This window comes from Drosophila subpulchrella, chromosome 3L, assembly GCF_014743375.2.
Source record: "Drosophila subpulchrella strain 33 F10 #4 breed RU33 chromosome 3L, RU_Dsub_v1.1 Primary Assembly, whole genome shotgun sequence".
Classification (NCBI taxonomy): domain Eukaryota; kingdom Metazoa; phylum Arthropoda; class Insecta; order Diptera; family Drosophilidae; genus Drosophila; species Drosophila subpulchrella.
The window spans coordinates 12971622-12997399 of NC_050612.1; the positions used below are offsets into that span (position 1 = coordinate 12971622).

The following is a 25778-nucleotide window of genomic DNA, read 5'->3' on the forward strand; positions in this document are numbered from 1 at the left end:
GATTATGGCCTGCCCGTTTGGCTGACATTTAAAGAAAATAAAAACGCCCCAAGCAATGAAATAAAATAAAAGGTAGAAAAGCATCTTTTGATAAGATTAATAAAGGTCTCCCCCCAGGACAAACACACACACGCACTCGGCAATCCTGGGTAGGATTGGCCATCAGGGTGTGTGATGTCATCGGGGGAGCTGAAAGCGAAAAACCCAAAACCGAAATTGCCAAATTCCATTTGCTCAATCATCGACGGAGGCCAAACTGCGTTAGCGTTCAAAATAAGATAAGCCGATGTGAGTTCTTCCACCAAAATGCTATCAAATGGAAACAGGGGCTGGCGATTGTCCAAATGGTTATATAGAACGCAGGGTATATGGTCTCAAAATGCCAGTTGTCCTATTATGGTCTTGTCTGAAAAATGAGGAACTGTTTGCTAATTGCTCACGACTTCGATGCGGAAAAGTGCAACAGGTTTTGATTCCGCTGGGTAGAGGGGATTGGTCCCAGGTAATGCAAATAAATTGAATATTTTAGTGTGAGTACAAGTGAGTCACGTTTATGTGTCACACAAAGTGGAGGTTCTATCAAGATCTAGCTCAAGTTATGTTTACATTTAGGGGTCCCAAGAAATGAAGAATATTCTAAAATTAAATGGACTAGTCAGAATAAAATTTTGATAAGCTTCTAATGAAAATTATAACATTGAGGGTGGAAAAATATTTGATGTACGTACTTATCTTTATGATATTTTTACGACTTATATCAGTAAGTTATCGATTGAGGAAGCATTTAATGGAATTATTTATATATTTGGGGATTAGCTTGTTTGGAGTTATTCATGTATAAATCTGTTGTAAATCAATGAGAAGTGGAACGTACATATATCAGAACTATAATTATAATGAAAACAAACACATACATAAATCAAATATTCTGCCTGATGATAAAATCCCACAAATTGATTCTAATCGATTTTAAATTAAGACACATAAAATTAAAACCAAACGAATCTTTACCAGAAATAAATGTCCCTTCCCTTTATTGATGTAGAAACAAATTGAATTTGACAGATTTCCAAGTGCAGATAGATCACACGGGCAGAATCTAAATTTAAATGTTCGAGTGAATTTAGAATGCCCGCAGCTGGATGGGAACTCGGTCTTTAAGTTCAGTTGGTTTTTGGGGACCTTGGGGAACACATTTGTTTGCCGAGAGACAGCTGACAATGCACCCATGCGGGCCATATGTGCTAATATGGTTAATAATGATTTCTGCTCTCCCAACTTTTCTTTATCTTTCTCTATCTCCATGTTTGCCTTCAGTTTTCAGTCGAGAGGAGATGCGCAGCGTTATCGCAGAATAAACAATTAAAATGCCATTAAAACGTGTTCATTTCAGATTAGAGTCGTCGCTGCGACAAGACTTTTTTGTCATATCAAAAACAGACGCGAAAAAGCGAGTGATTTAAGCTTTAACATCTGGCAAAGATTTTTACTTAATTGAAACGGGCAACAGACAACAACAGCAATGCCAAAAAGGGCATCATAATATAACAATAACTGATATCGTATGGTGTACACTGTAGAATCAACAGAAATGCGTATGAAAACAAATAAAACTAGTTTCGGGTCTGAAACTTTTGCCAGATAAATGTAATTAAAAGCCAAAAGTTGGCTACAGTGCAAGCCATAAGTTGCAAGACTTTAAAGGACTTTTAAGGAACTAATTAATGGAATATAATGCCTTTGCAAGAGTTTTAGAAATTCATGTCAAAGTATTTGAATAATATTAATATAATATTACTGAAATCTTTCAGATTAATCTATAAAATAGTACAATATTATCAAAAATGTATTTATATCAACTATAAAGGCCATCTTGGGTTCAAGTTACTTTAATTAAATCGCAACTATTATTAACTAGAATAATAGTAATTAAGATATTAATTATATAATGCATATATGATATCATTTAATGCAGATAACAGGACTGAGATTGGTTCATTTAGTATCTGATACCAGGGCTTTATGGTCCTGTGACGCACTGTACGCCGAAGGCAATCTCCCCCGCTCTCGCACAGATAGACAGTCAAACTCGGCGACAACTTTTCTTGTTAGGCCCCGCAGCTTTTCGCGATGGGCGTCGGGGGGTGCAGCAGGGTGTATGTGGGTGTAGGTAACCCGGACCCCCAATTACAATTGATAAGCCCCAAAGTCACTTTCGCTTATAGAGGCAAGCGCCGTGCGGCAACCGCAATTGGAAAAGTTTTGGGGCTGTGTGCCATCAGAACCCCCCTCCCAATTTCTATTTCCCATATCCTTCAGACTATCGCCCCGAATTCACAGCGAGAGCAATCAGCATTGTTTGACCAACAATTTGTTTGCCACCTCACCGCTCGAAAAGCAAAACCCAAACACTAAAACCTCCAAGCCAGCCAAGAGAGCTTTTCCGCTGCGAAGGAAATCCAATTTTCCGCAGTAATTGCACTTACATGTTGCCGCTGTAAACAATAAACAATAAAAGCGCTCGCATAAAAGTCAACGTCGGAGTGCAACAAATCTCAATTATGAGCTGTGGTCCCCCAGAACCCCCTATGAACCCACCGCCCACCACCCACCTCCACCCACTTAACCCAAGGTGATGGAAGGGGGGCGGAGAAGGGAAGCAAACGGAACGGAAAGTTCTCTTTTTCGCTTTCGATTAAACGACTTTTAATGCGATTACCCCAACAACAACAGAACAATGCACTTTACTGTTGGACGCTCAGATTGCCCTATATATAGTATAGTTACGTACCCCCGCACTTGCAAGTGCACACAGAATAAACATGGAAAAATTAGAAAACTGAGTTTTCCCAACATAAATCTAAGTCAACTTAAACTTTGACCTATGATCTATCATTTAAATATGAATAATGTAAGCCCTTTATCATTTTGTGAATTATATATTATTATATAGAACTCTTATCTTATCGTATCATATTAATATTATGATTCCTAGCTCCTCCCAAATTAAATATATCTAAAACACTTTTGCAAGAACAACTCAAACTAACAAAATAAAACCAACAATGAAAGGCCCTTTTTTCTCTGTGTACTCGTAAATATGGGTTATGTGCGTATGGCTACCGCTAATTGAATCACTGAGTAGTAATGCCCCCTCCCTCCTTCTCTTCTTAAACTTTTACCCCACTATCATTGGACAGGTGGGATAATTAACATATGCACTATAGTATGCACAACCCCTTCCGCTTTCCCCTCCCTCTTTTTTTTCCTATAACCGAGGGCAGCTTAGTTGATATTTACGACCACGGGGTTATACTCAAAGTTGTTGGGGCTGCCGGACGGCAAGCAGATAGAATATTCTTTAGCAACAAATTGCATAGTGAATTATTACAACCTTGCTGGGGTTCCCACAGAGATGAACCGCAAATGTCACTGCATAAATCACGACTAAGCCAATGCAATTTCTAAAAGGAAATATAGTAGGAAGACCATAGGAAATTGCATAATATGTATCAAATGAGAAAGTGAGTTAAGTGATCAAAAGAAATCGGTTTGATATAATTAAAGTAAAGAAACTGAAGAACATGTATCTTAAACCAACATATTGTTATTTTACACATGATACTAATGAACAATTAAATTGAGAACCTAATATTTTGCCAACGTTTCCATTTTGCTTACGACTTTTCTAAGTACCTATTACAAGGAGGATAACATAAAAACAGAACCGTTAAAAAAAATAATCTATAAATTTTAAAGGTAGCTAAAATTCTCAAAGCCGAAGTTTTTACGGGTCGCTAACCGAATGTTCCGATAACACTTAGATAACCTAACGTCATAGACTCACTGATAACTCTGTTTACCAACTTTGCCAGAATGTACTCCAAGAAATCACTATCAATCTGACCGATCGCAGAGCAAACACCTCATTACCCAGTTATTTTATTTACCCACCGTTAATACTCGGTTATTTATTATGATTTATACTATATGTGTCTGTGAGATTGCTCACAATCATCTTCATTTTATTGTCTCATCAATCTAGTGCGAATAAAACCCACTCATTAACCCAACAGTCTGGGTGACCCAAAAAGCTGGATCAGTGAAATTGTAGAAACGTCACTGAATTCAGGGGAACTATTACGGCTTGAGATCCCATCGCATAAACATTTATCACTCAGCACTGATGCAAAATTTTTCCGGGGGTTACAGTTCCGCGAAATCTGGTCACAATGTGTTACAAAATTGAGAAAAGCGCAATGGGCCGTGAAAAGGGAAAAAGGAAATACAAATGTCAATGTGTGGGATACAATTTTCAAGTGTGTGGGAGTGTAAATCCAAAACTGACTCATTGTGAAAAATTAATTATCCCAAGGAAGATTTCTTCAAAAATTATTCCCTGCAATGCAATATTTATTTTATTCCCGCAATTGACATTTGCATATTTCGGTAATGATAATAAAAGAACCAGAAACCGCACTGCGGAATGTAAACAAATCGTGGCGTTTTGTTTTTGTTTACGATTCAAATAAATGTTAAACACTTCAGATCGAGCAAAAATACGCGCACCGACGTCAGGCCTTTAGCAAGTCAATGGCCAAGTCAAGAGGTGAGAATACGGAAAAATGTGCAATTAAATATAATTCAATTTATTTAAAATTTATTCCACAAACACCGCCAAACCAACCGACTGGGAAAAACGCGTGCGAAACGCGCGCAAATCGCGAGGGAGAAACGCCAACAACCGCACCGTTAAACAATCCAATTCTAACTGAACTCTGCTGCGTCGGCGTCGCTGTCTGCGCGCAGCGTTCGGCAGCCGAAGTGGAAAGCCGAAGCCCAGCATAAAAGCACGAAGCTGCCGAAAGAAGAAAGCGCTGGGTGGCCGAGGAGAGAGTGGGTGGGGTGGCCGAAGGGGGTGCTCGAAAGGTGAGCGATAATGACACGGCACAAGTGTGCTCTGCTGCATCCAAAAGGGGGAGGGGGAAGGGGAGAAAGGGGAGGCAAAACGGTGTGCAAGAGAGCCGCAAGAACCGCTTATTAGCCATGCATTGCGTCGCTTTTTTATGGCGCTCTTCATTAACACACACACACACAAGTGCACGTGGAGCGACAGACAATGTGGTGGGAGTTGCAACTCCAGCACTGAGAGAAATTATTAAAATTGATAGGTTCAATAATAATTTGCAAGGTAACACATATTCTAGCTTTCTTCTGGGGTATTTAGATAGATAGAAAGATAGATAGACAGATAGATAGATAAACAGATAGATAGACAGATAGATAGATAGATAGATAGATAGATCGATAGATATTTAGATGGATAGATAGGTAGATAGATAGATAGATAGATAGATAGATAGATAGATAGATAGATAGATAGATAGATAGATAGGTACATAGATAGGTAGATAGATAGGTATATAGATAGGTAGACAGAGAGATAGATAGATAGATAGAAAGATAGATAGATAGATAGATAGATAGATAGATAGATAGATAGATAGATAGATAGATAGATAGATAGATAGATAGATAGATAGATAGATAGATAGATAGATGAACAAATAAAAACAAATAGTATTGTTTATCGAAGTACAGTGGTCGGCATAAGTATTTTGACAAAATAAAAGTTAAGTATACTCATAACTTGAATTTACTTCTTGTAAACTATAGGCATCAATGGAAAGGTAATTTCAATGCCGTTTGAATGATACAATACATTTCTTTACCCATTCAGTACTTATTGAAAAGGACGAATTTGTGTAAATCAACTTTGAAATTTAAAAAAAAAACTTTTTTCCTCGTCTTGAAAACTTAAATTTTTTGATGCAAAAAGTTTCTTCAAACAAAAACAATAGTAACTGCAAAAAGAATTTTTCAAAAATCATTTTTCTTATATTTTTTATGATTTTTTGAAGGTGACAATGTCGGAAAAAATTTGTATGAAAAGGACAAAAATATGGCTCAAATGCCTGTTTTTAAGCATTTTCAAAAATTCATAAAAAATATAAGAAAAATGATTTTTGAAAAATTCTTTTTGCAGTTACTATTGTTTTTGTTTGAAGAAACTTTTTGCATCAAAAAATTTAAGTTTTCAAGACGAGGAAAAAAGTTTTTTTTTTAAATTTCAAAGTTGATTTACACAAATTCGTCCTTTTCAATAAGTACTGAATGGGTAAAGAAATGTATTGTATCATTCAAACGGCATTGAAATTACCTTTCCATTGATGCCTATAGTTTACAAGAAGTAAATTCAAGTTATGAGTATACTTAACTTTTATTTTGTCAAAATACATATGCCGACCAGTGTACATTAACAATGGGTTACTTTCTTCTAAATGTTATTTTATGTTTTCGGTTTTCCAGGTAACATAACTATTTTAGCACGCTTAAAAAAATGTTTTGTAAACCAATTTTGATAATTTGGACTCTGAAATATAACCCTTAAATTTAGCATTAACACTTAGATACATTTATTTAAACTTTTGTATATTTTATAAGACTATCTAAGGCTCTATAGTAATATAAGAAGAAATGATTAATCCTTTTATCAAAACATTTTCGAAAGTTTAAGTACTTATTAAATCTATAATATAGTATTCCTTCGACTTAAATTTATTTTGCTTACGACATTCATTTCTATTAACTGTCTTATTTTAAAGTACTCCCCGTATCTAATCTAGCATTCTTGCAGTGTGCTCACTAACCTGAGTTAATGAGTCAACAGGTAGTGCGCTTGGCTGGCGAAGCGCTTAGATAGTGGCTTTTTGGGGGAGCAGAGCACCGAGATAGACGCAAAAGACTGGAGGGTGCTAAGGTAATTCCGGCAAATTAATGGCCAGCGGTCCCTGCACTTATTACTTGAAATGTAAACCAAGCATATGCACACGGTGCATGACTTCCTGCCCCGGGGGAAGGCGGTCAAGGTCGTATTGGATGACCGACCCCCGAGCCACTTGCCCCGGCCATTTGTCAAAAGCGTCTGCGACATTTTTCCACACTTTGACTTTGATTGCCACATGTAGCAGCGAGCAGACATGAAACAAATTCCGAACTGCAATTATTTATAAGCAGAGAACGCAACTAGCTAAAAGGCCAACTGTCGCTGGCTGGCGAAGGCGGGGTAAGCTGGACAAAATCCATAAAGACAGCACAAATGGGCCATAAAAAATTAAAGGACGTTGCCAAAAGGGGATCTTAAGGGGTCGGAGTTTGTCAAAAGATGGGATAATATAATTACCAACATAATATTTAGATTCTCTGGAAGTCTGGGTAACAAAAAGGAGTTTAAGATTCTATGTGAAATGGGGTTCCCAGAAAAAAGTTCTAATGACTCAAGGCAACCATTTCTATCACGATATTTACCCTAGGTTTTTTTTATATCCACCAAAACTATGGTTGGCTTTTAATGAAAGATAAACCAAATGAAGCCCAAAGCATAAATCCTTTATTTATATTTCCGAAGCATCTCTGTTTCAATTGAGAATTGTTATTAAATCATTTGCGTGATGTTTTCTGAAACAACACCCCCTTCTATCATAACATTGGACTACGCAACTGCTTTAATAACATTATGATGCCATTGGATTCGCTTAGCTCGCTTCTGTTAGCAGCATTTGGTGAAATTTGTGTATTTGCACTAAAAATATACAAAGTCTTTGAGTGGGCGGTGTGCCCAGAGGCGGGCAAGAGGGGCGTATCCGTTTGATTGGTGTGGCCAAGTGCTTTCATTCATGGCGCACGAGCACGAAAAGAGTCAACACACTCCACACCCATCTCAGTCGCTGTGCCTGCTGTAATTTATGAATCTTTTTTCCCCTTGCTTAATCGTAAATTTTAATGATTAATTTGCTAAATTGTACAATAAAATCAGACAACTAATGTGCGCGCTCAGTTGACGTCTGTATCTGCTGCATCTCTATGTGCGTATCTGTATCTGTAACTGTAGCTGTATCTGTGTCTGGGCAAGATTGATGAGCCTGGGCTGGCAAAGTTCAAGTTCCAGTTTGAAACCACTTAATTAGAGGCTCACTAAAGTCCAGGTTCCTGGCTCACATCCAGGTAGTTTGTGGCGCGTCGCCGCAATGTCTGTCAACTTGATAAGCAGCCGCATTAAGCGTATCCACATCCACACACACAGGCTGTCTGGCAGATACAAAGATACACTGGCGAAATGCAAAACGTGACTTTGGCCAGGCAGCTGATTAATGGTCACGGAGACGAGCCCAGCTAAAATCGACCAAGTGCCGGAACAACTTGGCAGTGCATAGCAAATGTTTTTAAAGTATCTGGATAATGTATCTTCTTTTGGCAGCACATCGATTACGGCTAAATTCTGGTATCTTGTGAATGCAGCACGTGATCTTATCTGAGGTTATTGTGGAATTATTAATTGCTTAAAATAGCTGCTTTTGTGGACAGCACAAGATACTAAAAGTCGTATTATATTAGGTTTCTGATAAGCGAAAGCAAATTAGTTCATAATATATACGAATATCCTATTAATAATCCAATAAACATATACTTCGAACTTAATATTCGGTATATAAGGAATACAAATAATATATTTTCAGCAAATTATAACCGAATGAATCATATATTTTAAGCTAAATCAGGATAATCAATTGGACTTTCCGGTTTACCAGAATATATAGCAATGTTATCATAATCCCTGAGATTTGCCCATACCAATTTTATTTAATTCATTTAACCCCATGAGATCCATTCAGATTTTCCACTTAAAAGCCAATATTAAGTGCACATGCAGATGCAATTGGGCATAACTCGGTCCATTTATCATTGGCACTCGGGGCCAGGTGAACAGCTGCGGGGCAAACCTGTTGGTTATTTGGTTTGTTTGTTTGTTTATTAACCCACCCATCAGAGCCACCTTTGATGCACGAGCCTGTCGTTTGTTGCTTTTAATTACAACGAACAAGCAAAAACAGCCAAACAGCCAAAAGGAAATTAAATTACATTGCGTTGCGTTGTGGGGGCAAAAGAGATACAGATGCTGTGGATGTAGATACATGTATCTGCCGGCTACATTTGGCTTTTGTCGCTGGCCGCAGGTGTAAATGGCTCTGGTGCCGTGCCATTAAGGCCATCTTTCTACATTTGATGGCTTTTTGCACCGTGTTCGGAACGGCCCCGGCCCCTCTAAAAAGGTGGCTACAACTGCTGTCTTACTTTTTAATGGAATCTATTTATTTATTTCTTGTGCACATATATTTTTTAGTCTTTGACGTTTGCTTTGATTCGTGGAAATTCACGTTAACGCCAGCGTCACATTAAGTAAACACACACAAATAATTTGCCTTTGGTCCGTTTCCCAATGTTTATTGTTTCTCCAAGTACAATGATCATTCGTCACTATTTCGACTTTTGCGTTGGCCTTTGGCCGGCAAATGTTTTAAATTGCTTTGTTGTCAAAAATGTGTTTCTCTAATCGCGTTTCGGTCGAAAAGGCATCTCACGTGGGGCATGGCGTGTTATTTATGGGGAAGATCTAGAGGATTTGCATAACCCAATTGTAGTTTCTTTTCGGGCCAATGGAAATTTTAAGGAAAGAGAAGCAGTTTTTTCAAAAACTTTATAAATAAGAATTTGATTAATTTGAGAGCACAATGAATACATAATTCTAAATATTATTAAACAGTTTTTGAAATATTAATTGTATCATCTCCAAATAAATAGGTTTAATTTTTAAATGTCATATGGTTTTAAAGATTTTTAATATTCATATTATTAATACAATAGATGCGCAATTATAATTACTTAAAACGTTTTTTTAATTTGATTTGGCTTCCTCAGCACACTCTTTTTGCTGGCTAAATGGGATACCATAAAAATCTGATACCCCTAAGTGTGAACTTATGCAAAACAGCAGCCGAGAACGAGATGAAGAAATGCCAAAATCAAAGTGGAATTTATTTGAGATGCCCATGGTGTTGTTCTTGGTATTTTCAGCCCGAGGCGAGTGCCGAAAGATTGATGCCCAATTAAAATACTTTGTGGGCCGCGGGGCAATCCATTAGCCGATAATTACCACCTCAATAACTCATAAATAGCTGACCCGACAGAACCCCTTTCATGCCACATTTACCCCTTTTTTCCCAACTTTTCCCGTTTTCCCATGCTCACCGTTGCTGCAAACACTTGGCTGAGTTTTCCGACGTGGTCGTGACCATGGCCGTGGACTTTTTCCGCCGAATGGCCATGTGGCGTTCGCGGGTGGGAAACTTGGGCTGCTTCTTCACCACTTTGGGCTGCACTTGGAAGACGTCGCTTGGACGCACCTTCAGCAGCATGTTGTTTAAACTTTAACTTCAGTCTTAACTTTGACTTTGGCACGCAACTCTAAAACACAAACAATCGAGGGCGAACGCCACAACACTGGCTGTCAAAAGCGTCTTCAACTCGCGGGTTTCACAACTTTAAGACAGTCTTAAGATATGCACATAAGGTGTACAAATAATTAGGTAAAAGCTATGTTACCTTGGGTTTTCATAAACAAAAAGGTAAAGTATCTACAATTAAAAGCGGATTTCTTGGTCTATGCTCACAGCTATATTGTTTCGGATGAAACATATATATAGATTTAATCGATTACTATCTTCCTATCCAGTATTTGGAGTTTTTGGTTTCAAAGATATATATTTTAACCACTAAAGAGTTTGTGTTTATTTGTTCAACATATTTTAATAGAGATATCTTCTGTTTTAGGATTTCAAAGCAGATTTTCAAGTTTTTGGGTTACAAAGTCAGATTTTTCCGTGCACAATATCACTTTTTAAAGACTGTAACACTCCATACTTCTCAGCAGACTGTACGATGTGTTTTCCGAAAGAGATTTCGATTTTGATAAGGACCATTGACGTTTAGGCAAACACTCCCCGTGGAGAAGAGCGTAAATTTAAACGCGATAAGGGGCTGACACATCGCGTGCTCTCCTCTTGCTTTTTTTTTATAATATTTTACAATATAGGTATTTTGAACTTAACTTGAATATTCATTCGCTCTCTTACACAGCCCGATCGTGTGGGCAACTGAGTAACAACTGTTTTAACAGTTAAACAATGCAATTTGAGCTCGTCTCGGAGAACGAATAAAAAATACAAACAAAAAAGCAAATAAATCGGCAAACTCAAAACGAGCACGCCGCTGTTAGAGAGATCGTCAATGCATAATACAAGTAAATACGAAAACCCGAGCTCAAGTCAGATAGTCAGTCGGTCATTCAGTCAGTCAGTCAATGTCGGACTTTATTGCTCAAGCATAAGCCCTAAAAAATCAGAGACATAAAAAAACTGCACGCGTCGCTCGAAAGCCTGAACTTGAGCTGAACCCAGCAAATTGATGTTGCAACCACAGCGCAATCGTCAATCCTCAATCTTAAAGCGCAATCGATTCAATCTGAGTCTCCAGGGCGGGCAAACAGATGTGCGGTGAACCCTTGGGTAAATATAGAAAATCGAGTCAAGGTCTTTAATTGCCAACTAATTGCCGCTGCAACGGAGTGAAATCGGAATACAACGAGGCGAAGGTTTTCCAAGGGGTAATACGAGGGTTTAATGCACCCTCTGAGGCATGAAAATGATTATTTACTTAACTTATTATCACCTTTCTCAGGGTTTGATAATTAAAGCTCATTTAGCACCTTATTGCCAGCATCATTACCCAATTAATATAATAGCAATGGATAGTAATTGCCTAATCAAAAGCAATATATTATTATCTTAAGGCAATAACACTCAATAAAATATTAAAAAAACTTAAGTTCCAAGCAAGTCATAATAACAACCATTTAAAGCCCACAAACATTTCTTCCAGTGCATGTTCTCACCCAATAAATTGTTCTCCCACGATACTGCTTGATCTATGTTTTCATCAAATGAATTTAATAACATGATCATTAAAAATTGCCTACGTTTTATTTATAAATAGGAATTTTCCAAATATCTCTTTTACAGTTCTTGTGATTTGAGTATGTCTATACAAGTTTTTTTGGTTAGAGCGATTAAAAATTTTAATTTACTACCCCACAACAAAAATTCACATAAAAGCATAGATACCCAAGCCAAAACAGATATTTTAGTCGCTTTTAGCAAATAATACTTTTTAAATGCCGAAAGCAAACAAATCCAATCAGGCAAAACTGAAGTAATTGTAGAAAACGTAGGTAAGGTAAACATGATGAAGAGGGGATACACTTTACTATTTTTTAGATTTTTGAGAATACTTCAAGCAATTAAATGCTGGAAAAAATCTATGAATTTTCTTAAAAATTGAAGTCAAGCATATCCAATAATTTTAATGAGAATACCTCATCTTTATTTTATAGCAATTATTTGGATACCATCCCCTTCGGAAGTGTATTACGTATACGCCCCGTAAATCATCAAATGGAATTGGCGTGCGGCCAGCATCAAAATGAAAACCCAAATAGAAAACACAAACGCAGTTAGACAAAGGAGACGACGGACAGACAGTCGGACATTCGGTTCAGTTCACAAATTAATGGCGTAATTTGAAATGGTTTTTGCGGTTGGACGACGGAGCAGGGGAAAATGCTAAGTGTTTGGCCAATTGTTAGCCGATTTGCGTACATATATGGGAGAATGAGAGTGAGAATTATGAAATGCAGCAAATAATAATTGCATAATTCGTGCGAGTAAAATTAAACTCATTTCAAATGGGTAAATAACAATGATAAATAGTGAAAATAATCGGTGGGGCAAATATTTATTTGGTTCGCGCCCACAAGGCGCGCAATAAATTAACGTTGCGGCCAGTCATTATCCATTGCACAGTGCCCAGTGCACCGATGTCATCGAGACTATATATATATTCCATTCAGGGGATATATCGAGACTCTGCCAAATCGGCTTGGCCACCGACTTGCGGTTTTCGTTTATTTTCTATCTCGGCATTTATAAACCACAAGTTTGTTGATGGTCTTTCTGCCTTTTTCCTGGTTGCCTGCTGTTTGGGAGGAGGATTCTCTGTTCTTGGCACCGCTGACGCATAATTTATTTATCGAGATACACTAATTCGGAGCCCACACAGGAAAATGGTCTAAAAATGCTGAATTTAAATCATCACAAATGAATTTATAGCAGTATTTTATTAAAACAAATCGGTTGGTTTGTTATTTCTTATTTATTGGGAGTGTGTTTATTATTTTAATGGTCTTTCATTATCTACAATGGCTAATTTACTTGTTTTTTAAATATCATGGACTCCACCTAGCGGCTGTGTTTTGATACTACGGCAAAGCTTTTTGAGAAAGCTCTACAGTAATGGCATTACAAGTTGGTACACCTCTAAGCTATTACTGAAATTAAAAGAATCAAGCGTTGCCAGACCGAAAAAATGATGTCGCATCTTAAGGGGAAAGGAGTTGTTATGCAGAATGGGGGTAAAAGAGAAAGACGATGTTGGTGTTACCAGCTCAGGAAAATTATGACTCATGTTCATAAAGAGGAAGAACACTTGGCGCCTTGATTTAAAAACATTAAATTTTTGAGCTTGATAAAAGTGTAGAATGTCGCTCGGGACGTTTGCATACTTTTAAAGTTAAAAAAAAAAACGATTTAAATTTTGATAGTTGGCCATTGCCACCGCATTCCCGGGCATAACGTAACTCTCGAGTTCTGGGCGGTGGCCAATCTATCGGATGTATCGCCTACGCCTTGTCTTTTATCGCGTAATTTAATCTTAATGCTCATCGTGTTTGTTTATGGTTCCCCCAAAAAAGTAACAAAAAAATTAATCTTCCACACTTGAGGGGCTGGTAATATTCAAACACAGGCTCACACATGTTCAATCATTTCCACCAATTTATCAAATTTATCATTTGGCCCCCTGCAATTTGTGCAGCAGGCTCTTCCCAGGATTGTAATACTTAAAATATGCAAAGTTAAACCATATATTATCTTACCTCCAATCGTGAGCTGCAAAACCCGGGCAATCTGATTTACACTGCTCACAACGAACTCCATCTTCAACCTCTCTTATGATGGCACCCTTGAAAAAGATAATAAAAACAAATCAATTAGTTATGTAGCTAAATGTCAGAAATAAAGATTATGGCCATGTTAAAGTCTTTTCACGTGAAAAAAATATAAAAAATACATCTTACATGATAATAAAATCCTATTATTTTTAAATAGCTGAGCTTGTTCAACTACTTTGATTATTGTGTTCACATTTAAGTGTTTAATTAAAACAATCCACCAACAAATCTATAATCATTATAAACTAATGAAATATTTATAATTATAATATTTATAAAAGAGCAGATTGTAGTTATTATTTCTTGCAAGTCTGAACACAATATATACTTAGTTATTATAGTAAATTTTTTTAATAAGCAAATCTTTTTCATTAGATGCTAAACTCCTTCCTTTTTTATAATTACTTAGAATATCAAATGGAAAATGCTTTTTTAAATGCATTAAGATAATTATTCCTTTGTACTTTTCAAGTTTATTATTCCGTTGCCAACGACTACATACCATGCATTATCTGCTTGCCAAAACACCCCTTTTTTAATACATTAAAAAACACGCTGAAATGGGAAAACAAAAACAAGGCGCCCAGACAAAACCGATTTACGATTGTACAACTTAATTTGTGCCCTGCTCATTTACGCGCCATTGCACCAAACAATTCCATGTACTTCTGTACTGCTAGCCATATCTGAAATGGCCGGACTGCGGATGCAAATGCATGGCAATCGCAGTTGGCCAGCTGCCGGGAAGGCAAAGAAAACGGAGGCCCAAACCGATGCCACATGCCAGAAGTTAAGCTCAAACGACGGCGAATGAATATGCTTGTGGCGGTGGCAGTGGCTGCTTCTGCCATGGATTGGATGTTGCAGTTGCCGCCGTGGATGTTGCACTTGTTCCAAAAATATACACGCCGAGCCAGAAAGCCAACAAACAAAACAGAGGGAGCAAAACACAGAAATTGCACTTGGCACGCTTCCATTTTTGGCCAACTTGCCTTTGTCTTTGTGCCATGTATTTCCACGAGGACTGCAGTAAAAATTGTTTTGGTTCTTTTTCAGCCGGCTATATGTAATCCTCAACGCTTGCCAATAAACACGAGACTTGACTTTTCATAGCTTTGACCCGGCACATTAATATTCAGGATGTCCTGCGCTGCCCTCAGTGCACTCGGCTGGATTTTTATAACTTCCTAAGTTGAAGGGTATATTGTATTTGCGGGTGCTTGTGAAACAGGAAAAGAAAGCTATATCGTATTTTTAGATACATATTTTGGAGTTATCGTGTTGTACAGATCAAAGATAATAACATTTGCTATTTTTAAAATATTTCTAACCCTTGAATATTCTTTAGCATGTTTTTTTTACATATTTATAGAAAACAGAGAATCCACCTATACAATTATTTCTCAGGACAAGTTTTTTTAATCATTTAAATCATTTTTAATTGAAAAATATTTTGTTAATCTTATATTAAGGATACAGTCCAAATATCATATAATATGTATTTTTGAGTGGATCTCTTTTATTTATGGGAATGCAACACTTAAATTCGTAATAAAGAATCTTATGATCAAGTATGTTGAAGTTAGGGATAAGCATTATTTTAAAATAAGATCTACATATATTTATGACCTTTTTTTTTAACTTTTTTGTTAAGATAACATAAAATTGAATAGGGTTGTTTTCCTTAACCCCGCTGTTACTATGAATAATATACGATCAATGATCACGTCGTATAATTTCTGTAGTACACAAAATTGTTTAAAGGCCCAACTCCCCGAGTTAGGCAACACAATTTATGCATTACACACGAGACCAGGTATCTAATATTCGGGTGGCAAAAACACATCCCATTTTCCTCTTTTTTTTTACGGAGAGCAGCCATTTGGGTGCCATCGAATCCATCGCAGCGATAATTGTGACACGTCGCTGGCCAAAAATCGATGCTGACCCAGTTCAAAGCGGCGGAATAAATGCCGGAGAGACAATGGCAGGGGGTTAAGGACGAGTGGGAAATGGGAGTACGAGTACGAGTACGGGTAAGAGTCCTCCTACGAGGGCCCGACAGACAGGGCAAACATTTGCGCCTGACGCGCGGATATTATTGGCATTAAGTTGCAACTTGGCCCGCTGTTCCGCAAATGTTTGATTTCCACTTAGGCGGGTCGCCGCTTTGTCTTCCGCTTTGACTTTGATGGTTCTTTTTTTCTTCCTTTGTATTCCCTCTCTGTGCAAAGATTAATGTGTCGCAAATTAATCGAATGGGTATGTCAATAAATCCATGATGGCGAAAGTTTCACATAATGTTCCAGATGTAATTTGATATTAAACACATTTTACCCCATCGGCTTTAATGTAATGCCTAGATTATCAACCAAGTTGTATTCCTCCTCCAATCTCTCATCCGTATCCATGATGTCATGGGGATTCTTGTCCGACTGTGAACCAATTTCATTTTAATTATCATAATCTCTAGTATAAATAAACATGAGTTGAGTCTGGTGCGCGTTATGAGAAAATATTATGCTGCAATTGCCTTTTTTGGCTCGGGGTCTTGTAAAATTTAGCGCAGACAAATCTGGCTCTAGTGGTGGCCAGTCCAGTTCTGATAAACCCACTCAGTTGGGGAACTCCCACTCGGTGCTTAAATTCTGGCACAGCCGAGCGAAATTTATAGCAAAATATCTAAAAAATACACAAATTTGAATCAAAGTTCGCTCAGCCACCACATTTTCGAACAATGACGCTATGCCACCGGCTGTTGACTGTTTGTCTGCACTAAAATGAGAGTAGTTCAGTTTGCAGATCGACTGGGAAATACCTAAAAATTATGCACAAGCTTTGTGATCATTTTAAGATTAATGTTAAAATCACTTATACGCAGTGTTGCCGAAGTAGATTAAAATATACCCATTTTATATAGTTTAAAACTGATTTGTTCAATAAAAAGTTTATAAAATGTATAGTTTCATAATTACTTTATTTGATATTCAATTAGATCTTACTTTTATGTTATTAAAAACATTTTCTATCAATTCTCAATTTTTGGTCCAAAATAACATACGAAAATCATGTGTATCAAATAAAAGCATTAGAACAATTCATTTACCCACCATTTTTTAACTTTTATAGGTTTTCCAAAATTATCACCTTTTATTATGTCAATTCAAAATACCTCAACTAAAGAAACCGCTAGAGGGTACTAAAATCCGTAGGTCGTCGTCTCAGTTGGCGGCAACAGAAAACCGGTCTTCGGTTACTTGGAAATGAATCTATGCGTAGTATAAAAAAACACTCTTGTATATAGTATAGCTTATAAAGCGCAAGCAACAGAACAGTAAGTGTTTGTTTATTGCAAAACACAACCCAAATAAAAGAGAGAGAGACCCCAAAAAACCGACACACTTAAGTAAAGTACCAAAAATACAAGCCAAATTAACAAATTTACAGACGGAACAAGTAATGTTTCTGGGAAATGAGTTGAGGGAACCTCCGACCCAGTGATCACGAATTAGTCCGATGCTATTTACTGACAATGATGATGACGATATAAAGTCTGATTTCAACCTGTTTTTTATACCCACGCAAAATAGCGCTAAGATCCCATTCATATAGGCAAGGTTATTCTGCGTATTAGCTTACATTGCAAACTTAGTGATTTTCACACTCTAGTTAACATTAACGCAACAGAAAAGGTGGCCAGACAAAATGCGTCGCCAACTGAGACTAATGTAGTTCAAGATCATGCGTAGACCCGAGCAAAAACTAAAGTTGTAGTTGCACTGACCAAAGACGCCTCTGTGATCTTGCCTCTTAAAAGAGTTTTTGGCCAGAGACGAGTCTTTATTTTTTGCTGGCCTCGTTGCTGCCAGATTAGAAAGTGAAATGTGCGGAGAGTTAAGCCGAAGTTAGACTGGGGCAATGATCCACTAATTAGCGGACAGCCAAAAGACGGATGCGGACAGCGAAACCTGAGTTTATGTGGCCATTTCATGCAATCAGCCCCTCTGAGAAAGAAATACAAGAATACCGCTTTACCAGATGACATCAATTAATGAGTGCTAAATAAAGTATACCTGGTTCTTATACTTTATATATTGGTTCTTATACTTTTTATTGTGCACACTTATAGAAATTTTAATATAAGCAAAAATAATATACCGGCCGCTATTAACTTAACGACAAGAATATAGAACTTGTTGCGCCATCAAAATAATCTATACTCAGAAACTGCAACAGGTACAATCAAATCGTAAGCTTATATTAGTAATAATTAATTCTAACAATTTTAATCGAATTTCTAAATATAAAAAAAAAGAGCGAGTAGTTACAAACTAAACTTTTTGAGAAGCGCATAGAAAGGCCGTTGACTTTACCATTGGTTTGAGTGCAGGCTAATTGAAGGACAATTTATTCCACAACCCCCTTTATGAGGATGACTTAGTCATCTCGCTTCCAAGTTAACATAGTTAAAATATTTTGAACCTGTTTCCATTGCGATGCATCCCTAATGTGAAAAACTTGGATACGCAAAGATAGACGACTGACATCACCATTTCCTTGCGTTTTGGCTTGGGGCAAGACAATTTATTCCATAATTTGCGTGCGAGTACGAATTTATTTTTTTTAAACCAAATATGGCCAAAAGCTCATCAGCTGCTTTCTAACTAGACATTCTCCGCACCCTCCCCATTCAGACCAATCGAGTGACCATATTTAATGCTTGTCACGTAACGCTCGCTCATTTTCATGCACAGTTAGTCATACAGTCATAAAGCGATATGCTCGCATATCCGTTGAACTAACAATTCTTTTTAGAGCACTCCACTCTTTTCGGGGGCAACTCAAAAGTGACAACTAACACTCTATACTAAAAGTACCCCGAGTGCTTTTTCGGATTCGCTGAAGCCATTAAAATTTAAAAAGTTCCCCGCCGGTTCCAACATTTTGCATTATCTGTTTGTCGTTTATTTTTTTTTTTGTTTTTTTATTTACTTAACAATAATTTTACGTAGAAAAAATTCACAACACACGATACGGATTGTTCGGACTGATGGATACATAAATCATTTATTTGCCCATTATCGGATGGGCGAAAACAGCGTTTGCAAAGCTGAGCTCCCAGCTCTGATAATGACGCAATATCAGTGACTTTGTCACTTTGGAAAGATTCGCTATATATGTAATCCACTCATTCTTGGCTCTCCATTCTCCGTATATATATAAATATATATTCGGTTAACGCCTACCGCCAGGGCATTTTGATCGGCGATCGATTGCGACGTGGCATGGGGGCGGCAATGTGGGCGGTGGTGTTGTTATTGCTGGTGGCACGTGTCATCATTGGTGGTTCGCGACGCCCCAGAAATACAGTGGGACCTCCAGTTGAGGAAGCTCGAGGGATGGGCTTCACAGGTGCATTATAGTGGCCCCCGAAGTAGGTCGCCGGCTGCGGTCTACTCTGCGGTTTACTTCCGTATAGCTGGACCCTTGTGGGGGCCCTTCCCCTGGTCGGAGGTGCTATAGCTTTACTCTGATCCGATCCTATGTGGACCAGGGTTCGACCTCCCTTCTGCTGCTGATTGAGTTGCGGGTTCTGCTGACTATGATTATACTGCGGGTTCTGCTGGCTATGATTATGGTAAGGGTTCTGCTGCTGCTGCTGATTGAGGTGATTCTTCTGCTGACCCACACTCAACCTGGTGGGCGAGTTCTGTTGGCGGTACCATCGAGAGCCCTGATATTGACCTGGACTGGGACTCATGCTAGTCCTATTGGCCAGCAATCTTTGGGCATAGTACTCCGTGGTGGGCATCGGCTTGGCCACACCAACGGGAACAAATCTCCCAGGAGAGTGTGGCGATATGGAGTTCTTGATCTCGATGCGGATTGAGGGAGCAGGCGCCGGTGAGGGTGACATGTGACGCACTGTAGGCTGTGTCACCCGGAAAGTCTCGTTGCGTTTCACTGGAGAACGGGTGGCGGAACGGGAGGGACGATCTCGGAGAGGAGAACGGGATTGCGGTCGGTAGTTATCATTATCGAAGACCAGGAAATCGGGACGATTCTCCTTAGATTCGCGACGTTCCAAGGGTTTCGTCGACGATTGTTGAGCGGGAACTTCCACAAACCAGGCGGGATTGTGGGGCGTCTCCTTCTGCTGCTGCAGCAGGCGATCCCTGAAGGATTTCCTAAAGCTATTCAGGGTGACTGTCTTGTACTTCTCCCGCTCGTCCTCCTCCCGCTGCTGATCCTCCAGCAGATCATCGTTCGAGTGGGTCTTCAGCTGCTCCAGTTGCTCCCGCAAATGCGTGGGTGTTTTGCTCTTACGGTAGGTGGATGAATCGAAGCTGCCACTGGAATTGGAACCAATGCTGGCCTGTCGATGGATACCACTGGGTTCACCCGACTGCAGAGCCCTCCGATTGGAGTGCTGTTCGTAGAGGAAGTTGAAGGGATCGGCCTGAGCATCGTAGTCCTGGAGACGATCCGCACCATCGCTGCGCCACTTGTAGTAGGTATTTGTGGCCGAATCACTGGGATGGTGTTCATAGCTGGCCACTTCTTCGGGGGATGGAGTCTTCTTGCGCTTGGTAAAAGTGCTGAACTTGCTAAAGACCTTGGACTTTTTCGATTTCTTCTCCAGGGTGGAGGTGTTCGATGCCGGTCCCGCCTCCTCTTCGGAATTGGGCAGTATGAAGGTATCGCCGCGCTGCAAAGTCGAGCTGGTTGTCGAGTCCCGGCGCTGAGAACCCACTCCGCTGATCACGCTGCCTGGACGAGATGCGGAGCGAACCGGGGTCGTGTCGCGGGATGAGGAGCGGGAAGTCTTGGCCCGCGACGACGAGGACAGGGAGGAGCGTATGTTACGAAAAAACGACATCACTAGAGGATCGATGGTGATCTTCGCCCTATTTTTCTCGGTGTAATCTCGGATATCGTATCTCGAATCTCGAATCTCGAATCTTGGCTAATTAACCTTGGCGAGCGGCGGGCCAAAAATCACGATCCACGATCGCTGATCCACGAACCGACGCTGTCAACTGCCGCTGAGCAACTGAGAGCCCCAACTTCAGTTATTACGCGGATCACTAGAATTTCCGTGGCTCTACCCAACCCGCTCGCTTGCCGTCTCTTTCGCCAAAACTGTCGCCGTCTCTCTCGCTGTGTGGCTCGACATTCGACTTTGCTCGTTTCGTTTGTTTTGACCAATTTAGCGTATTAACTTCATCATCGCGTTCCACACGCTTTGAGCCGCTTGTATTATGCATTATGGCTAAATGTGTTCACCGCCAGCTGACTGACTGAGTGCGTGGGTGTTACCCAGGTCCATACAAACGCACAGGTATTATGTAAATTAGCCCTTTTTCCAGCCAGAGTTTGGGAAAACGTTACACTCGTAATTTATGCAACGGAAATCGCTCTAATTGGCCATCGCGAGCGGGCATCAACAGCTCATTTAACAAATTGGCGTTTACACCGGCATGCAAACATCAACCCAATCAATAGAACTTGGCTATGATTCGAAGGTTCGATGATGTGATACTCAGTAGGAAAGGTTTACAGAAGCTAAAGATCTCCTTAGCATATTTATAATTTGATTTACATAAAATCTTCAATATGTTTGCAAAACCTTCTTATTATTACAAAGCTGAATTTAAGGTTAAGAATTTGAAATATAAGGTCTAAGTTCAGTGCAAACTATCGAGATTTTAAGATAAGACGGAGTTTTGTTGGGATATCTTTTTTATTAACAAAACCATTAATTATTTGATTATTACAAACGTAAAAAATATTCTTCATATATGGAGAAGGCCTTCGATTTATACATTATATAGCTTAAAATACTTAGGAACCAATAAAGCATGTAAGGCCATTAAATTTATGATTTTTTACTTTACGTATTCCTTGAAAATGTCTTGAGATACCATAACCAATTTAATTACTTTGTATTCCTTATTTCACTTGAGGTTCATCAACCTGTACAGTCATCAACAATTTGAGTTCTTCAGGAAATATAGGCATGGAAATACACCCCATATGGGATGCCAATCTTTTATGGATTTCAATCAGTTTTATACCCTAGCTGTGTGGCAAAATTTGCACCCGCCTTATACGCCCCATTTTGTTATTTTTCAACTACCGGGTGTCAAGTCGACAATAGACAATGGACGCAACAAAGGCGACACCTGAGTTGAGGTGTTTGGGTGATGATGCTTTGTTTGAAGAGGTGAGCGTTCTGCGAGCAGATTTGATTTTGACGGGGCTGATCAAAAGTGAATTCGAGTACGATGACGGTGACGAAAACGGCGACCAGAAATTGTCTCTTTGTTTGCGCCTAATGAGCGCTTCAGCGGAGATCGAGTGTCGTGTGTGGGGGGTTTTTTACCATATTTATACCCGTTACTCGTAGAGTAAAAGGGTATACTAGATTCGTCGGAAAGTATGTAACAGGCAGAAGGAAGCGTTTCCGACCCCATAAAGTATATATATTCTTGATCAGGATCACTAGCCGAGTCGATCTAGCCATGTCCGTCTGTCCGTCTGTCCGTCTGTCCGTCTGTCTGTCCGGATGAACGCTGAGATCTTGGAAACTATGAGAGCTAGGCTATGGAGATTTGGCGTGCAGATTCCTGAGCTTCTTACGCAGCGCAAGTTTGTTTCAGTAGAGTGCCACGCCCACTTTTACGCCCACAAACCGCCCAAAACTGTGGCTCCTACAGTTTTGATGCTAGAATAAAAATTTTAACTGAAATGTATTGTTCTCATCAATACCTATCGATTGACTTAAAAAAAAGTTTGCCACGCCCACTTTATCGCCCACAAACCGCCCCCAAACTTCAAAAAATCGTAAGTATGAACGTGGATATCTCGGAAACTATCAAAGATATAGAATCAGGATTTCAGATTTAGATTCCGTAGCTTTGTACGCAGCGCAATTTTGATACGCGAATATGCCACGCCCACTCTAACGCCCACAAACCGCCCAAGCCTGTGGCGCCCACAATTTTCATGCTAGATACAAAATTTTAACTGAACTGTATCGGTCTCGTCAATACCTATCGATTGACCAAAAAAAAAATTTGTCACGCCCACCCTAACGCCCATAACGCTTAAATCTGTCTACCGCCGGTAGGTGGCGCATTTCAGTCTTGCTTTGCTGCTTGCTTATTTCCATTTCCCTTTGGTCCCTTTAGCTGAGTAACGGGTATCTGATAGTCGAGGCACTCGACTATAGCGTTCTTTCTTGTTTTTTTGTCGATTTTTAGTGGCTTTTTAATTTGTTTCGCTTCCGATTTGTCGCTTTATGCGAGTCATTAGATGGTATCGAAGTAGCTGTGAAATATTCGAGGGCTATTGAGCGAAGTTTAATGCAGCTTTGAACAATTCCGCAGCAGCAGCTGGCTGACAATTAAAGCATGCATATTTTCAGCACTTAATATCAACACCCACAAACTTTAACACAATATGTATTCTTCTGTGTGTCAACCCATCAGTGGGGAATTTAAGTACAAAAGACTCTGCAGTTCTGGCAGTCCCAGTTGGCTCGTAAATCAGTTGCTGAATTATTTGCTTGTTTTCCCGAATTTAATCTTAATTTGGTATTCAGGTTTTCGTTTGCACAATTGCCTACTTTTAGGCTCAACGCGGGGCACTCTGCAGCTGCTGCCCGAAAGTAGGCAGTGAACCAGAAAGGCTACATTTGTGTTAAATTCACACACAAAGAATATGTGTGTTAAACTGATAATTTATTAATTAAATAATTAAGTTTATTGGTTTGTTATTGGTGAAATTTTAAATTGATTTATTAGATTTTTTGCACATAATATGCACATTTTTCTCTTGCAGTTTGTGAATTAATTACCAAACATATTTTTAATGTATGCAACATGACCTCTTAAATATATATCAAGCAATAATGACTAAGCTATCTATAAAACCTATCTCTAGTTATTTAAATTAAATTATCATTTTTCTGTGACCTATTTAAGGGATAACTTTGTAAAGCCATAACTAAAACCCTTCAACAATTCACAGATAAAACATTAAATAAATGTCTTTCAACTCACCACTTGCCCAATTACTTTATTTATATATTCCAAGTACTAACACTTAATAAATTGAACAAACTGTTTTACATTTGCCGTATTTCCCGTCTTGGCCTTTATTATTTTGCCCAATTGTTAACACCCCCGAAGGAAAAGTGCACGTTTTGCAGAGCAAATACTTTTGACTGTTAACACAAACATACGGTTGGTCTGGGGCAATCTAAAATCACAGCGGGAGGCTAAAGAAGTGGGGCTAGAAAAACTTTGGGGCAATGGGGAAAGTTCACGCCATTCGCAGAATCATGAGCCAGCATCTTCCGCACATAAACACTGTTCAGAAGTTGTGGCAACCGCATCTGCAGGCGAGAGAATAAAGGAACAGAACAGAGCAGAAGACTCTTGCCACATGCCACATACACTCGTGGTTGCCAAATTGGCTGCCACCCCACCTTGCCCCCTGGAGGTATATGGCTGCGCCAAAATGTTTATTGTGAAAAGATTAATAAAATATGTATTACTGCAGATTGGCACGGGAAACAAATCTAAACTTCAATGAATATTAAATTCGGAAAACATATTACTCATACAACCCGTTGCCCTCCCAAAAAGATTATGAATTAATCATTTAAAATATGGTTCTTAGGGGATGCTTTCACATTTACTAAATGCTTTGTTCTAAACATAAACATCAAAGGAACTATATTTTTGACTTGAGGTAGGCTTTTCCAAAAAAAGAGGAGAGACCATTGTACAATATAAACTTGAAACATTTTTAATATTTATTGCTCGTGTGCGAAATAAATCACTTGAAGAGCGTAGTGAAGAAAACCAAATAATTAATCATAAGGTCAATTCCCCGAAGACTCTGAGTTGTTTATAAAACCGCTTAAATGCCTTTAAAGAAGAAAAAGTAATGGTATTCATTGGTTGATCATAGCAGATGAATAAGCATTTAGTAAGAAATTCGGATTTTGCATTTAACAAATTTTAATATTTATATTTGATTGTTTTCCTCGAAATATAATTTATTTTGGGATCTGAGACCCATAAAAATTCAATTTTATTAAATATTTACTTTGCATGGTTAATTTTATATTTTATGAGAAATCAATTGCTGACAATTCATTTATGGGTCACCGTGTACCCGATAAGGAAATCAATACTCGAATAAATTAATTCATACTGTGACCCCTAGATTTAACTACTGATGTCGTTTATTTACCACCGTAATGGCCAATGGCCACATGTCCGCTGGACAAATGCATTGTGTGCAAAGTATAGAGATCCGTAAATGTCTGGGTATATGACCCACCATATAACATTTATCAGCTATTAAGTCATGCACAACCCAGATATATAACGCGTAACCAGACAGCTGTGGGGATCCAATGCCAACGACAATAAAATCAGACAAAATAAAAAGCACGCCGGGTAAAAGCCACAAATAAGCCAAATTATGAGTGGGTGTTGAAAATGAAAATTGTGAATTGTGAATTACGGATTGTGTATTGTGAATGCTATTGCCGGGCGATTATTGTGTATTTATGTGCACATTTAGCACAATTAAAAATTAACACACACATGGTGGAGTCCCCCATACCAATAAATAAAAGATATACATAGATACGAAGATGGAGATCCGATCGGGGCAATATAAACGAAACAGAAATCAAACAAAACGACGCCTTGGTCAAAATGCCGGCTCTTAAGGA

At 38.7% G+C, this 25778-nt stretch overlaps 2 protein-coding genes across 3 annotated transcripts in view; both read right to left on the minus strand.

Annotated features, from left to right (window-relative positions):
• LOC119554148 (four and a half LIM domains protein 2) overlaps positions 1–25778 on the minus strand; it is a 62303-nt gene that overhangs the window by 29171 nt on the left and 7354 nt on the right. Inside the window, exon 2 of one of the 2 annotated variants that reach the window (XM_037864929.1) lies at positions 13946–14031. In XM_037864929.1, the coding sequence (XP_037720857.1) occupies positions 13946–14031 (86 nt within the window). Of the gene's footprint in view, positions 1–10146; positions 10329–13945; positions 14032–25778 lie in introns of those variants that run through there. The other variant, XM_037864930.1, reaches the window with a different exon arrangement.
• LOC119554150 lies at positions 18116–21081 on the minus strand. Its single transcript, XM_037864938.1, has one exon. It carries the CDS (start codon positions 20898–20900, stop codon positions 19263–19265), a length of 1638 nt encoding a protein of 545 aa, XP_037720866.1. The 5' UTR covers positions 20901–21081; the 3' UTR covers positions 18116–19262.

What these genes read in the sequence shown, in the direction of transcription:
- LOC119554150 (XM_037864938.1), bottom strand. Translation starts at nt 20,900, where the DNA reads ATGTCGTTTTTTCGTAACATACGCTCCTCCCTGTCCTCGTCGTCGCGG.